This window comes from Synchiropus splendidus, chromosome 2, assembly GCF_027744825.2.
Source record: "Synchiropus splendidus isolate RoL2022-P1 chromosome 2, RoL_Sspl_1.0, whole genome shotgun sequence".
NCBI lineage: Eukaryota > Metazoa > Chordata > Actinopteri > Syngnathiformes > Callionymidae > Synchiropus > Synchiropus splendidus.
In genome coordinates, this window is record NC_071335.1 from 23,918,268 (window position 1) to 23,934,074 (window position 15,807).

At 42.3% G+C, this 15,807-nt stretch overlaps 1 protein-coding gene and 1 long non-coding RNA gene across 2 annotated transcripts in view; both read right to left on the reverse strand.

The window, feature by feature from the left end:
- Nucleotides 1-259: 259 nt before the first annotated feature.
- LOC128753525 (transcription factor 7-like 1-D) lies at nucleotides 260-3,769 on the reverse strand. The gene is made up of 7 exons (XM_053855309.1): nucleotides 3,633-3,769; nucleotides 2,596-2,954; nucleotides 2,476-2,537; nucleotides 2,217-2,418; nucleotides 2,032-2,139; nucleotides 1,887-1,975; nucleotides 260-335 (listed from the first exon to the last, which is right to left on the reverse strand). Exons 2-7 carry the CDS (start codon nucleotides 2,926-2,928, stop codon nucleotides 260-262), a joined length of 870 nt encoding a protein of 289 aa, XP_053711284.1. The 5' UTR covers nucleotides 2,929-2,954; nucleotides 3,633-3,769.
- A 1,510-nt stretch (nucleotides 3,770-5,279) lies between these two features.
- Nucleotides 5,280-15,807, reverse strand: part of LOC128753688 (uncharacterized) — a 95,115-nt gene continuing 84,587 nt past the window's right edge. The window contains exons 4-5 of the long non-coding RNA XR_008413868.1: nucleotides 6,863-15,238; nucleotides 5,280-6,789 (exon numbers count right to left, since the gene is read on the reverse strand). This is a non-coding gene — a long non-coding RNA (uncharacterized LOC128753688). The remainder of the gene's footprint in view (nucleotides 6,790-6,862; nucleotides 15,239-15,807) is intronic.

A 15,807-nucleotide genomic window follows, 5' to 3' on the forward strand; every position in this document is an offset into this window, starting at 1 on the left:
TGTGGCTCGGCGAACAAGTGGGACCTCAAGCGGGTTTTGATGACAGTCAAGGCCCCCTGATCTCAGTTCACTCCATTTTGCTGATTAAATAGAAGCTTTTCATCTGTGGACACAATGCTATTAATTAAATCATTAGACAAGTGATTCACTCGAGCAAAGGGAGCGCTGAAAAGAGAGAGTCACCAGAGGAGCCTTGTGAAATAACTCCTGAAATATTCATTAATAAAAAAAGAAAGATTGCCAAATTCATCGACAACTATTACATGTGTAGAGACCCTCTGGCTTCTTTCAGCGGTCCAGCCCCCTTCAGCGCAGGCACGGCCGCCGTTTGATCACTACAAAAAGGAAGCCAACAAACGCATTATCACACATTTATGGGCCAAAGCCGCCGCACTTATCAACCGAGCAGCAGCAGCTCCTGTTGCACTCATCATTTGATCATTTTTTAGCATTTTGTACCACTTTCTGGGATGTAACAACAGGCATAGTTGGGGATAGGAACCATCCAAATCTGTATGTTTTATTCTTAAAGGAAGCTACTGGACGGACGGACAGACAGACAGACAGACAGATAGACAGGTAGATAGACAGACAGATGGATAAACAGACAGACAGACAGACAGACAGACAGGTAGATAGACAGACAGATGGATAAACAGACAGACAGGCAGACAGACAGACAGAGAGATAGATATATAGATAGATGGATAAACAGACAGACAGACAGACAGACAGATAGATAGATAGATACAGACAGACAGATGGATAGATGGATAAACAGACAGACAGACAGACAGACAGATCGATAGATAGATCGACAGACAGACAGACAGACAGATAGATAGATAGATAGATAGATAGATAGATAAACAGACAGACAGACAGACTGACAGACAGATGGATAAACAGACAGACAGACAGACAGACAGATAAATACTTTATTAATCACCAAAGAGAAATTCCCAGGTCGTCAACAAGCCCCTGAAAAGCACAATTTCAAAACCATGTTTTGTACTTAACAAGTGGTCTCATTTCATTATTGACAATGACTGTACAGCAACTATTTGCCTTCTTATACTAATTCCGACCTTTTTATACGATTGTTTATTTTTAATTCTTCAAGCTTAACTCAACTGCCACCTTAATAAGAACTAAATATATTTAGCACGACAACAAAGGCTTTATCAGAGGCTGCAAACTGCGTAAAAAGGAAACGATAAAAACAATAGTTCCCGCATGACGTACAACGGCAAAAATAGACAATTAAAAACTCACTCAAATCATTGAAAATGTAGACTGAAATGTGTACTGAGCACTTTATAAAGAAGGAATTCTGTTCTGCCTGGGTGTCAGAAGTCGCCTTTAAATTAAGAAGCAAAACACCGTTTTATCGCAGTAACATTAGCATGGCTGCGAACTGACTGCTCACTCACTGAATTCATCAGATGCTTCCTGTCGTGTCCAGCATCTTCTTCCATGAACCTACAAACCTTAAACGTGTGTTTACGACACACAGCAATAGAAGCGCACAGGCTAGTGCAGACGTGACAGTACCAGGGTGCGTTTAGGGGCTGGCAAAGGCAAAAACGCAACATCTTTTGACGCTAATTATATCGGAAACGGCAGGTGGTTGCCTCAATATTACATTTTTTCAGGAAATTGTACAGTTCACACACGCCAAATTTCTGCATAATTTTAATTTCTCATGTGTTCAAATGAATTCGATAAAAGATTCACCCATTTTCTCCCGCATTCCTTTTGTTTGTGCTGGCTGTCGAGATTGTCTATCATAACTCCACTATTGTGAATATGAAGTTTGCATGGTACACTACATTCTAGATAGACCACATGATCAGCAACAATGACACTTTATTACAGTTATTTACAAGGAAGGTGGAAAGCACTGTGATTGGCTGTAGTGTTCCAGAGATGAGTCCGCCTTCACTTTCTTCCTTTGTCTTTTGACCTTCCTTCCCTGCACAAAGTGAGCGCATTAGCCGTCAGACTGACGGAACAAAATGAAGAACTCACGTAATTGTCTTTGCTGGACCAATTGGGGTGGCGCTCGGCGTGCTTTTGCCTCTCCTCTGCGGCCAGCAGGTAATACTTCTGCTGCTGCTCCGACGTCATGGACTTCCACTGTCAACGCGTTTCATCACGTAAAACGGACAGAAACACAGAAAGGCCGAACACGCTGAGGCAGCAAAAGCACATACCATATGTCCCAGGATGCTGTTGGCTTCAACACTGTGCTTAGGTTTCAATGTGGCCGTGACATGTTCCCTGTTCTCCCTCATGAAAATCATGAAGGCGTTGGGTGGCCTCCGGATGTAGGGGCCATTGTGCTTTGGAACAGGCTCGCTTGGTTTCACGTGGTTCGTTGGTGGAGACGTCTTCGGACACACACTCCTTCCATTCCTGAGTAAAAGGAGAGAGAATAAGACAATGCACTTGGAGGAAAGCGAGTGGACTCACATGGCTCCGAGGTAACTATGAGCAGCACTGTTGACTGGATCCATTATTGGCCAGAAGTTGTTCTAGAAAACAAACATAATGAGTTCAGAATCAATGGGACTTCCATATTACACCACTCACCTGGCGTTCAGCCAGTCGACAACCACAGTCCGGCCTGTATCCCACATTAGGCGGGAGGCAGTTTTGGTAGCATCCAGGCTCCACTCTGACGACTGGCAAGGAGCATCCTCCTTGCTGCACCACATCACCCCGCGCTCCAAGCGCACCTCCAGTCACAATTAGCGGGTGACTCACCTGCGGCCCGACAGATGCCAGACCACCCGCATGTGCCGGTTGGTCACCACCACACGGCACTTTGGTGTCACCGACAGGCGACACGTCACCAAACATCTCTTGCATCGTTGAGAGGACTATATCCCATTCCATCTCCATGTCAACACAATTGGGTTCCATTCTGTTCCTGTGATGTTAAAATGATCCTGTAACAAAGAAATTGAAGTGTTAATTCGCAGGAGTTTTTAGTAAATTGTGCACATCATAGACTAAAAATATACATGAACAGTTTCTGAGTTTCAAAGACTCCTGAGAGAAACACTGATGAGTTTGCTTTCAAGACGCGTTCACTTCTCAATCTCAAACGTTTATTCCATAGATGTGAACGTGACTTTCTAAAATGGTTGAATGTGAATCGGTCATTTAAGGGAATAATGTTCTAATCAATTTATTTCAAATTATTATCATTAAAATTAAAAAAAAATCTATTTAAAAAATGCAAGTTTCCGCCAGGTTGAGCCCCTCCCACACAGGAAGTGCAGCCCATCACGAAGCACACCGACAGGGAAACAAGGAAACTGAGGGGGGGTTTGACAGCTTCTGAATTGGGGACCATCCAAACGCTGGTTTTTAATGAAGAGAAGTAATTCTCCTTCCAATCTGCAGACGCCTTCACCGGTCTCTCTTCCGATGTCCCGGCCGGATACAAGACTTGGGAGATCTGCGAAAGTCGTGAGTTTTTACAGTTTTACAGTGTTTTTTTCCTGGAATTTTTCTGTTAAAACCACCAAAAACACGCCAAATTCTATGATGCGTTGATATGTTTCCCGATAATTTAGATGTTTCCGCTTCGTTTGAACACGTTGGATGACGTCAGATCTGACCTTTCTTAAGGAGATTGTTATTCTGACGGCTCGGCGCGTCGCGATCTTCTATGTGTAACAGAAACTGCGACTCCTGTAAACATACTGACCGTTTCATGAGACAAGCACACACCTGACACTGACCGCTTGATGCCCATCCACAGTCTGACGGAGCTGCTACTGTACCCCACCTCCTGTACAGTGACTGTAGTGACATATTAAAGGCAGAAAGTGTTAAGAATTACAGCAGCCAATCAGAGGGCTCAGTGTGACAGCACTAACTACTGATAACCAATGAGTGTCCTCTGATGATTTAAGCCTTTAAAGTGCTTCTATAAAGACATTTAATACAACAAAAAGGACAAACATTTCAGATTCTAAACAGATCACAGCTTACATGTGACTTCAAACTGGCCCATTGAAATGAGTGGAGAACACTTAAGTGAGCAACTGATGTTTCTGGTTAGTGCTAGCAATATAAGGATTTCTTCATCATTTCTTCATCCATAATATAAGCAGACAACATTGAATGCCTGTGACCGTCAAATGGATCCACAACATATATTATCTGATTCAAAATGTTGAAGATCTCAAATGAGAACACTTTTGTTTGGATGTCACAGCGGACTAACAACTGCGTTAATACGAGTGTGAGCAGTGGTGCGTGTGGCCTGAGACACTGGACTGTAGTGAGGATTTAAACAGCTTCACAGCGATGGACAATGAATGTAATACAGAAAATGAAATTTAGTGTGGATCAGAACAACATAGAACAACTCTCAGTTTATACAGTAGGTCTGAAACAATCCCTCTAACCAAACCGACAGGGAGTGTGTCAGAAACTACTAAAATCATTATTATTAGTTTCTCATGTTAAATATATTGATAACTATTCATAAACCAGCATCTCTCTGATTCCTCCATCACTGGACCGTTTTTGTGTTTTTAAGGTCCGACAGCCCAAATCTCAAGTCTTTTTTCATCTTAAATTAAATGAGACGACTTACCTGAGAGTGAGACTCATATTCCTCGGCAGCATCGTCAGACACTGGACAACTTTGTGAGGTGACCGTCACAACCAGGTGGAGCTGAGCTGCAGGTTCCATCTTCAGGGCCAACATCAAACATGCTTCCATTCTGCAAGTCTCCGTCAGAAGCTGGGCAACAAAATAAACATTTTGTATAAACAGGGAGCAGCTACAGCTCTACTGCAGTACATTTCATTTTGGAGGCATATTTCCACAGTAAGATATCTTAGGCAATACACTACAATCTCTAAAGCAGGGTTCTGCATCCCACATTCCTAAGACATTGAAGGGCTATGCAGTATGTATTGAAGCTAACTACATGCCGCTCTGTTCACGTCTGAGGCGGCTGCTCTCACCAAGTGACCAGTCACGGCTTCAGCGAGGCAACAATCCATGGTGACTCCAGCCATCTTCTCCAAAACAGACATGGTGAAATGAAACACCCAAGTTGCTCCTGCAGCAACACATATCAATTCTTATCCAGTTCTCTCAGGTCATTGAGGGCAGGTTTACTCTGTTTCCCAGGGTCACACCAAGAGACTTCATTCCCTGAGTTCTGCTAAAACTACTCGAGTGTAGGGCTGCTTACATTTGTTTACTGCAGTTATTAAGTCGTCCATAACATTAAATATCACTTTACACCATTCAACGTTTCCTCTTGTCGTAACATGCCTCACGCAATAACAATGCCCTCCTTGCATGAAAACAACATGAGATGATCACACAGTTTCTGAGTGCTTTGCAAAGTTGATGATGCCACAAGTGAGCTGTCAGAAGAGAGGACAGTGTCTGGATTCAAAGTGAGACCTCTCTTGTCCGAGCTGCTCCACTCACAGGGGGGGGAGCTGACGGGACTGTTGCAAAGTCCAGAGGCAAAGGCTGCCTGAGGAGGCAGCTGCTTGAGAAGCTCCACATGCTGCAATCCTTGAGCATCGTTGCTGCCACTGCAGGATCCAAGGTTTTGGTAAAGCCTTCCTCCTCACGGTCACCACTTCATCAACTGGATCCACCCACCTGCAGACAAAAAATAAGATAAATGCCACTCATTGACTCCTAATAATATAGGAGGAAAACACAACATGTTTATACAACCTTATAGCTCATGGGTGGTTTATACACCCCTGCCTCATCTGTGTCCCACAAGTTTTTATTTTTTCTATTGGAGGGGATTAAAAATGTGAAAAAGACTTTTTTTGTGAAGAAATTATTAGTATTTATATTCTACAATTGCTTCCTAGGACGCAGACATAAACACATTATGAACATAGACAAACATATGATGTGATGTGATATGGAACTTTAACATGAAATAGCCAAATGCTAACACTGTTTCAGATACACCAATGCTACATCCATATTTATTATGGTTTATAAATGACCATATGTTGATATTTACATAATATTTGGACTACCCCAAACCTATCTAATGGTACCACATGGGCTCAGATATATAAAATGCAAATATAAAAATGAGCTTTTTGTGAACATGGTGAAGTTCTGTAAATTATAAGTGTTCTATACCAAAGTAAATATTTATAATGATCATGATAATGGTCTTTCACAGTAGGAGTTTTCATGTTAATATCATTAGTTTCAGATAATCATTATCACTGAAATACAACTCTAATACAAGCATTGTCAGGTGATAGCCGCAGGTAATAGTGCATTGCTGGTGTCTGTCATCAAAAACAAGACTTTCTTTTGACAATAAGCACAAAATAGTCGTGTAACATTCAATATCAATGAATTTGTCAGCAGCATTTATGTTGATCTTTTTTACACACACAGGAAGTCCTCTCAGAAACCAGCTGAAACATGAGTGTGTTGTAAGACTGACCTCTTTCCCAGCCGTTGTCTCGCATCTTTTCATGATAAGAAATATAATAAATCCTCATTCTTGGTGCCAGTTTTACATTCAATGTCCACTTGGTGGTACCATAGAGCAAATGAAGCCCTTCGTGAAGCATCGACCCATGTGTCGAACAGATAGCATAGAAAGCCTCAACACCTCACAGAGCTTCATCTCAACATCACAAACCACCTGTGCAACATGCCGGTGTGGACAAGCCAACGCTCACTTTCATAAACACCACACGAGGGTCAGGACGATGACCAAGTTACCTGCAGGAACTCCAGTTTCCTCCAACAGTCTGAAAATACAGAGGATTTTAGTGACACTAAATTGTCAACAGGTGTGTTTTGTGAAAATCCATCGCCACTCACCAGGAAAAGTAGCTGTTGTGTTCAGTGTGAGACTGAGTGTGATAGCAGCAGACAGCCAGAGATCTCTGCGAGGTTTAATATGAAACAAAGCTGCAGCTTCTTCTCTGTAAGACACCTCGCTCCCCTCACACTGACATGACTGAGGAGTAGTCGGTGATAGATGGACACGCAGAGTGAAGGAGATGGACTGAAAAAATTGGCAGAAGGAAAGAGATGAAGAATTAACGAGAGACGGCGAGAAGGTCTCCACTTTCAACGCAGTGGGAGTCCTGTCGGAGGAGCGTGAGCGGTCAGGCCGGATGAGCAGGTGCAGAGCTGCGAGTCCAAACTTCAACACCGCCACCCAGGATGCTGCCCGCCGAACAGACAGCATGGCAGCCATCCCACGTGTGCGAAGCTATGATGGTGGAAGTGCTGGGAAGCTGGGGAGTCGGTGAACCTGCCGGTACAAACAGCATGCGGAGTGAAAGGACTGACACCAGGGAAGACAATAACTGTATACTAAATGTCAAACTAAACAGCCACGTTTGTAATCGGCGTTGTAATCTCACCTTTCACCAGTATTACTAGTTTAAAGTGCTTTTTTCATGTTTAAAAAGTGAATTTTTGAGAGTACTGTTGGAATATATTGAATCCAGGCACTGGCATTTCGGAGGACTGGTGCTCAAGACAGAAAAAAAGTAGATTGTGGTGTTGAAAATTATTATTCTATGACTTTTTAAAACACAGCAGGCAATCGACTCACTATACTCAACAGCAATGTGTCTAAAATATTTTTTTCACCGTCACTTGGCAGTAGTTCCTGAACATCTCTGTCAATTCCAAATATAATACTGTAGAAAAATACTAGAAAAGCAGAGCAGCTGCCCCAGAAATGGCAGTTATAAAAGACTGTTTCCTCATATATTTCATGATGCAAACAAGTTCCAGGCTTTGCGTCGCTCATTTAGTCACTCAGTTACTTTTGACACCTGATAAATAGCAGAAACATTCGAGAATGAGACCTTAGCTTTTGTAAATATCTAGTTCAGTCATTAAAATCCACTTAGAAAGCATTGACAATCAAGTAAAGGTGGAATAAGGCAGACACAAAAGCAGAAAGAGAAGGCCTCTCCTCCTGCGGAGATAGAGTTGTGTGGTTTGAGCATCTGCCAGTTCACCACCCACAGGGGAGTGTCAATGGGCTCTTCAAACACCCTGTGTGGGACCTCCTCCTTTTGAAGATCCTGGAGAGGACAGGGGGAGCAGGAGGCACACCTCCACACACGTTGCTGGGCTCCTCTGGATCAGGCGAGTGTAGAGGAAAACTGGAAATCCTTCAGCTCATATGTGAAAGAAAGGCGGCTTCAGGTTTACTAGCGTAGTCACAACCACACATGACTGCTAAGGAAATGTCCGGAATTTTTAGAACTAGTTGAATAGGTGGTTAAATTGTGATAACGTTCCAGTTTGTCTTGGTTTTGTGTCTCTATGTTTTTACTTCAAGACCCTTTTTTGACAACTTCAGATCGGTGAAGCCCATGTTTCTCTCCCCAGGATCTACGCAGATGGTCACACACGACATAGACAACCCGCCTCGAAAGCTGCTTTACTTGAAAAAAAGAAATTGCCACTAACTTTTCTTTCTTTGTTCAATTTCTGGTGGACAACCCAAATAAAAGGTGGTCACGTGTGATGTGTTCTACCGCCAAGCTGCTCCAAAAACCATGAGTCCATGAATAGTTCCTGGATTGTCAGCAAAATGGGTTGTGTTTTTTTGGTAGATGCGAACGCCAATGTCTGGGACGTAAAGACACATTCATGCTTTAAAATAAGAAAAAGAAAGTGTCCACTTCAAGTCAGGAATTTGACAGAATTATTGCTCTGACTTTGTTAACTGCTAGGTGTTGCAGTGCATTATGAGACTTAAAATATCGATGGGAGTGAGTTTCACTGCCGAGTCAGTCATTGAAGTTGACATGTATAATGAAGTTTTAAATGTGAAATGTCTTTTCTTTCTTGGGTTTCTTTCAAATGTTTGTTAGAATTTATTTTGTTTTATTTTTGTAATGTTTAATATTTTAGCTTTTCTCTTTTTCAATGCATGAAGATGTAGATGTCAGATGTGTCGTCCAAATTGGTTCAAGTTAACTCTGAATTAAAACGCTGCGAGCTTAAGAATCAAATAATGAATCGCTTGAGAGTCCAGTTCTTCACGTGCAGGCCGTTGGTGTTACTGTCAGACATCATCAGAATCCACAATATCAAATGCCAACAACACAATCCAATCAGACACCGACAACCCTATCAGGACTTTGGAAAGGGGAAAAAAAGCCGAGTTCTCAAAGCAGTGATTTGGAGGTAGCTGACAGGTAGCTTGTAAAAGAGAGGAGGATAATAAATAAATGAATACACGAGGCTTTAGTGTGCGAGCATCTGATATCAAACACGCTCACATCTCGCGGATTAAAGTCGTGACGGTGAAATTTCAGAGGCGATCAGCTAAACACGAGAGCCAGATCCGTTTTTACCTTCGTCTCTGATGGCTGCCATTTTGCTGACAGGCGCAGGTGAAAGGTAAACCGGAGAGACCAGCAGTCAAGCGGACGTGGAGGTCTCGCCTGAGCTGGCGAAACATCTTCTGTTGTCTGCATTTCAAAGACGATGGAGGAAGGAGCTGTCGGACTGAGAAGTCGGTAAATAATTTACGGACTCTGGTTGACAAGATACACATCAATCATCCCAATAACAAGGCTATATCCCCGTCCAAAATTACATTGAAGAACACTCAAACTGATGCTTCCGGAAAGTGATTTCTTCAATCTATTATTATGATAATTATTATACAGATTCTGAGAGGTTTGTCATGAGTTTTAATCATCACCAGTGTGTTTGTACTTTGGACCAGTAAGGTGAGTCGAATCTTTTTCTCCTCTAAAGAAGCATTTTTTTTTTCTTTCTAAAATGCTAATAGCATTTCAGCTGGACAACAAAAGCTTCCCCGATTTTAAATTTATCGAGAGAAGAGAAAGATTTATAATGAGACCCATTCTTCGGCGCTGTCGCTGGCGTAACCATGAGTGTCAGAGTTTTTTTCACATTTAGCCAAGCAAATAGCGACTGTCATGATATGATAATGTTGTCATGATTTATTTGGTTTTGATTTTTGTTTGGCCTATTTGTTTGTCGAAGGTTCTTCCGGCAATAGTTAGTTTGATTCCATGGCGTTCCTCTGGTTTAGCTTCTGCTAGCGTGTGTGTGTGTGTGTGTGTGTGTGTGTGTGTGTGTGTGTGTGTGTGTGTGTGTGTGTGTGTGTGTGTGTGTGTGTGTGTGTGTGTGTGTGTGTGTGTGTGTGTGTGTGTGTGTGTGTGTGTGTGTGTGTGTGTGAGTCTCTACCAACGTGACTGGCCTCTGTTTTTGTATGGCCACTACTTGCTTGTTCTGATGCTAGAAACAAGCCAGTTACACTACAGTATATGAAGGTCTCATCTCTGATGCATTCTAAGTACATTCATAAGACATCATAACATACAGTATTTATAAGACTTTATAGATGATGGGATATATGTTTACAATCATGAACGACAACTTATAACAGTATGAGAAAACGGTGTTATTCACATAAGGATTTTGGTCCAGGGTTCCTGCGTCTTCACAACTTAAAATGCTTTATAAAACTTGTCATAAATTACTGGACATAATTATAAACATTGATAACATATTATTTGAAGTCTTACGAAGGCATTATCATGTCTTATGAATGTACTAATAATGTATTACAGATGAGAGCTTAAAGAGAAGTGTCACTGACTCACCTGTCATCCAAAGACTTCAGCCTTCTCCCGACTGTTCCCGAGACTCCACAATAAAACTGACACGTTTGGACGACGCACTGTGTTTGTCAATAACATAGTCTAATCTGATTTATATTCCTGCGACTCATGCACTGAGATATCATTATTACTGAAGTAAAACAAAGAAATGTCTGCTCATGTTTTGCTAATGTTGAGTTGAACTTGCCCAGTACATACTGCAGTGGCGGCTGAGCATTTTATGCCGGGCCTTCGGTGATATCACACCTAGATGAATACACGACATAAAACCATTAAAATGACACAACGGCTAAAGAATCCCAATAGAATCACACATACTCACCCTGGTACAGGCTACTACAGTACTTGAAACTAGGATCCAGTCAAAACTGAAAAATGAACTGCAATTTTACAAGATAAGTTTTCCAACAAAAGTCCACTGTGAGCTTAAATAAGTTTGTCTGAGAGATTGTGCATTTAATATGCCATGTTATTAGCTTATAAAGTTTATTAAAAAAAAAACAAAAAAAACATCCAACCAGTTGGTCTCAGATGCAATTGAGAACGAATCTTTGCGCTTTCGCGAGACCTTACAGACACGTACAGACTCCAGATGTGATTGGTTATTGCAACTGACTCTCTACAGAGCATGGGAGCCCTACACAGCTCTGTAGTACATTTTGACACAAACAAGCCTAAATATGATGAAAAAAAAAAAAAAAAAATCTACCAAAATATCAAACGCTGCCAGCAGCTCATTCAGGTGGATATAATATGTCTTTCCCCCATTGACTTTTCCCCCTAAATTTCACAAGTGTTCTACATCGATAAGGGGAAAACCACAGATTAATTTCCATTTCCAGAAATACACACAGCATCAGATGTATATTTGAATAGCGATGATACAGCAGCTGAGCCTCCGGAGCTCAGCTGACGGCGCCACGTGGGCTCGGTAGTGAAGGATGAGCAGCAGGAGAGAGACATGAATCATGTGTCTGGGAATTATGTCCAGCACATTTAATAGAGTGGGAGTATATTTCTGCTCAGAGCTTTGTCGTCCCAGCAAGGCCGAGGAGTGAAAAACAAATCCGTAATGGGCTCACAATTGAATCAGGTGTCTGGTCCTCTTAAGGAAATTAAGTTGCCTCCGGAGCGGGGCCACTTAATGAGAGGCAGACTCGCCGACAGTGACGAATGGAGGGTGACACGGGCAGGAGTGTGAGGCCGCCACCATATCTGCATTCGCACTGGCGATGATTTTTCATCTCCCACACAAATACACTTTGTCTTGGCCGCCACACGGTCGCTCTCAGTGTGAGACGCCCCATTGATTTGCACATATATTCATGGGAATGATGACTTTTAATAAAAAGCAGAATCTCCCTTCCACATGTTTTTACTTCATTTTCTGTGATGGATGTCTGCGCTGGACGACCGGCGCTCGCCACATGCCCTCCAGGAGGACATTTGCTTGTAGTCGAAAATCAGGGGGCTCTGTTATGTTTCTTGGTGATAGAGGAACCGGCGGTAATTACACGCACATAAAGGAATGCACAAAGGATCTTATCAACTCTACCTTCTATAAAATATGCATGAGCAATTATGACTCACTTAGAATATCATTTTTTAACAGATTTGTTTGACTCCTGTACCTATCGTAAGCCTGGGTGTAGCCCACATTATAGTGCTACAAATTAGTTAAACAATATTTTCAGCTTTCATACTTTGTCAGGTTAAAATTTCTCAAAGAATAAATATAGAAAAAAAACTGAAGTCAAATTCAAGTAACTGACGTGGCATCGAATGAACAGTAACTTAAGCGCAAAGCATCAATATAGCAATTAGAACAGCATTAACATTAGCGATTTGCTATTGCTATTAGCAATAGCATTGGGTGCAGTACAGGAACTGACTAAAAGAGTTGTAAATGCTCATTAAAATAGCACGATAACATTAGCATGTCATTGCAGCGAATGGTTGATGTGGTTGTTTAAATAAATCTTTAGATAACACATGGCAATAAAAGTCATTCTTCTTCTTCAAAAGCACGTTTGACGGTTCTTAAATAACAATTGGCATGTTGTGACATGGAGAAGGAAAACCTAGCATGCAACAGTGAAGGTTTACGCTCGGCCTCGAGCCCTTGGCGTCAGTACAGGACGCAAAAGTCATGGAAGCCAGATGTGAAAACTTTCCCAAGTGGAAACAATTGGGATCGAACCCAGGCCGACAACTTTCCCATCTATATAAAGATATCTAAGCTAATTTAATCTTAGTTTTTTTGCTTCACCTTAAACCCAAGGTGCTTAATGACAACATTGCAACCATGAAACACGATGCATCAAATCCACGTCGGACTATTTGTTTCACAGTTCCGTGGGATTTACAAAGAAGCATAGATGTCTATTTAAATGAGACATTGTGTGTTTACTGCTTTGCAGCAGGGCGAGTTTGGGGAGAAGCAATGTCATTCAGAACAAAACAGAAACAGCAAGTTCACGACGCTTAACTGAAAAGATTAAACCCTAAAAACAGACTCTTTTCTCAGATAACTGGACAGAGAAGAACTTGGGACTCACGTTTCTGGACTTCTGGACCCTTGACCTCCTTCTTCACAATAAAGAACAGACCAGTCATCCATCCTCTGGACAGCATTTGTCACTGTGGCACGAAGAACCCTACACTGAGACTTTGTCAGATCATGCTGAGAGAGAAAGAGAAGATGTTTTTGCGTACAGATATTTGATAAATCATCCTTGTACATGCAAACTGTTGGGTTTTCAACAAATGCTGATGAAACCTTAGCCAGAGGAGAGAGAAAGAAGCACAGCCAACGCAGGCGGACGAAATATGGTCTGTTCTTGTTGATTAAAAAAGACATGAAATACGTGAATTCCCCCCGCAATCTGTGACATAAATGGATCATCTTCTTGTCAAAGAACTGAAAAATGAAGCTGAAAGACACATGCTTCATTTGTCCTTGAATGCAAAAGCAGTCATCAAGATTGTGTCTTTACTCTTCAGGGTTGAAGGAGCCTTTGTTTTCCCACACACGCCCTTAACTCAAAACCCAGGGAGAAATTCATGTTTGGCACAGAACAACAAGTTTTGAGTGATTCCCTTTGATACGTGTCCTGACTTGGTCGACAGTATGCATAATGCTGGAGCTGGAGCCGCAGCGAGGGGATGATCAATGGCTGTCCATTCAACAGAGTAATTGTGAGGCCAGAGAAGAAGCCGAGCTGCTGCTTTCTGGACACTGGAGTGAGCGGCCACTCATGTATGCCTTTTAAAGTTACACTCCTTCCAGACAAGACTTAGATTTAGATGTGTGGATGGAGGCAACGAGAAGTGTTGTATGATTCGATAAGGCTTCACCAGCTCCCCATCTCTCCCAGCTGACTAGCAATGAATAATTGACCCCGATAGTCTGGGCCCCATCTCATTACTGCGGGAAGTTTCAGCCTATTTTGTGATGCTGTGAGAGGAGGGTGTCATCTCCCACTGCCCACACACCTGCCCGGGCTGCTTCCCCACATCTCTGACCGCACACTCCTTTATCTTTAATGGCGTTTGCCGAGATCGGACATCCAGCCTCTTCAACCTTCCAGCCTTGCTCACTTCATCAAGCGGGTGAACGTGTGGTCAGTCACACATCTACTGCCAGACACGGGTTCTTATGAATTCCGAAGAACTCTCTGGTGAATTTGAGGAGTTTGGGGCAGGAGTATCAAAGGGGCAGCAGGTAGACAGGAGAGTGAATACTGACAGCCAGGGAAAGTTCTGTGGGAAAGTTTGCTCCTACAAACTCGGAGTCAAGGAGGAGTGTTTGTGGTCTTCAGGTGAGGACTCCGCCAGCGTAGGCTTGTCTTCTGGAAGTTTTGCTGAGAAAACACTTTTTTTTTTTTAATCGCCCTAACAGTTGCATAAAAATGACATGACCTTTATTGTTGAAAAAATATGAATTAAAAAATAAACAATATACACTGGTGGGAAAAAGTTTTTGGACAACCTATAGATTTTACCCAAACCTCATTTTTTTTTTTTTTTTTTGTTGTCAGGTATACACACAACTATATTATTAACAGTTTCAATATGCCGGTTCTCAACATTGTTCAAAAGTCAATGAATAACTAAGCTGAATTTAATGTTTAATAGTGCAGCCATTAGCACACTGTAGAAGGCACGTGTCCAAAAATATCTTCCCAACACTGTAGTTTTTTTTTCCCATGAAGGACAAGCATCTATTAACTTTTATCCAATTCCTTTCCTTTGGCATCATTTTTTAAATCTGAGATGTGTATTGAATTGAATTATGAGTCAACAATCTCACACAGCTAGAGATAGAAACGCACCCAAATGTCGCAACATTCCAGGGCGGCGTCCAGGTTTTTACAGAGGAATCTACCTGAAAAACAACAGCAGGAAGAAAGAAGGCAACGAAAGAGAACCTAAGAATGTGAGTGGCACCTCTTTCAGCCCCAGCATGGGAAACACTCACTGATCTTACCCACAAGGTGGATGAAGGCGACGATCAGAGCTATTCCTGGTTGCAGCGTTGGTCACAGACGAGAATTTTGCGGAGCTGTCATTGTGTTTTCAGGGAAAAGGAGAGTGGGAGAAAAGCCTGTTTGAACTGGGAGTCTGTGAAAAATGGTGAAGCTGGCATATTTACACTCACGGCCTGCACTGCAGGATTTACAAGCACGAATGTGACAGCATGAGTGCAGGCTGGGTTTGAAGACCTCCCCTCATTAGCCCGCCCGCTGAGCCGTTTAACAGAGTTTTACAGGACAACGCCTGCCAATGATGAAGGAGACGCCGACAACCAAGCGTCTACCTTTGTCTTGGGAGGGATTTTATCAACATGGCGGAATGTAGGACGACTGGTAAACTTTTCTTTTCAGGTCCCAGTCAATGCTTCATGAAGCTAATCAGGCCACTGTCTCACTCCTAGTCTGTTCCACCGACACATTCTCACTCCTGAGGCGTCAAATATCGACTACTGCGTCGTGGACTTTTGCATTTGAGGGTGACCCAGAAGTCAGCCATGTTGGCACATTTACAAAGGAATCACTCTTCTTCATGCTGTTTCCTGACACTGTCAACAGCAGGTTTTAGACTCTGGAAATTTAACTTCACGTCACTTGGTAT

Excerpts from the sequence above, each read along its gene's own strand:
- LOC128753525 (XM_053855309.1), bottom strand. The coding sequence starts at position 2,928 with ATGGAACCCAATTGTGTTGACATGGAGATGGAATGGGATATAGTCCTC. Across the intron at positions 1,976-2,031 it reads GGTCCAGCAAAGACAATTAC|GGAAGGAAGGTCAAAAGACA; the intron begins GTGAGTTCTTCA and ends CACTTTGTGCAG. Across the intron at positions 336-1,886 it reads CAGTGCTTTCCACCTTCCTT|TGATCAAACGGCGGCCGTGC; the intron begins GTAAATAACTGT and ends TCCTTTTTGTAG.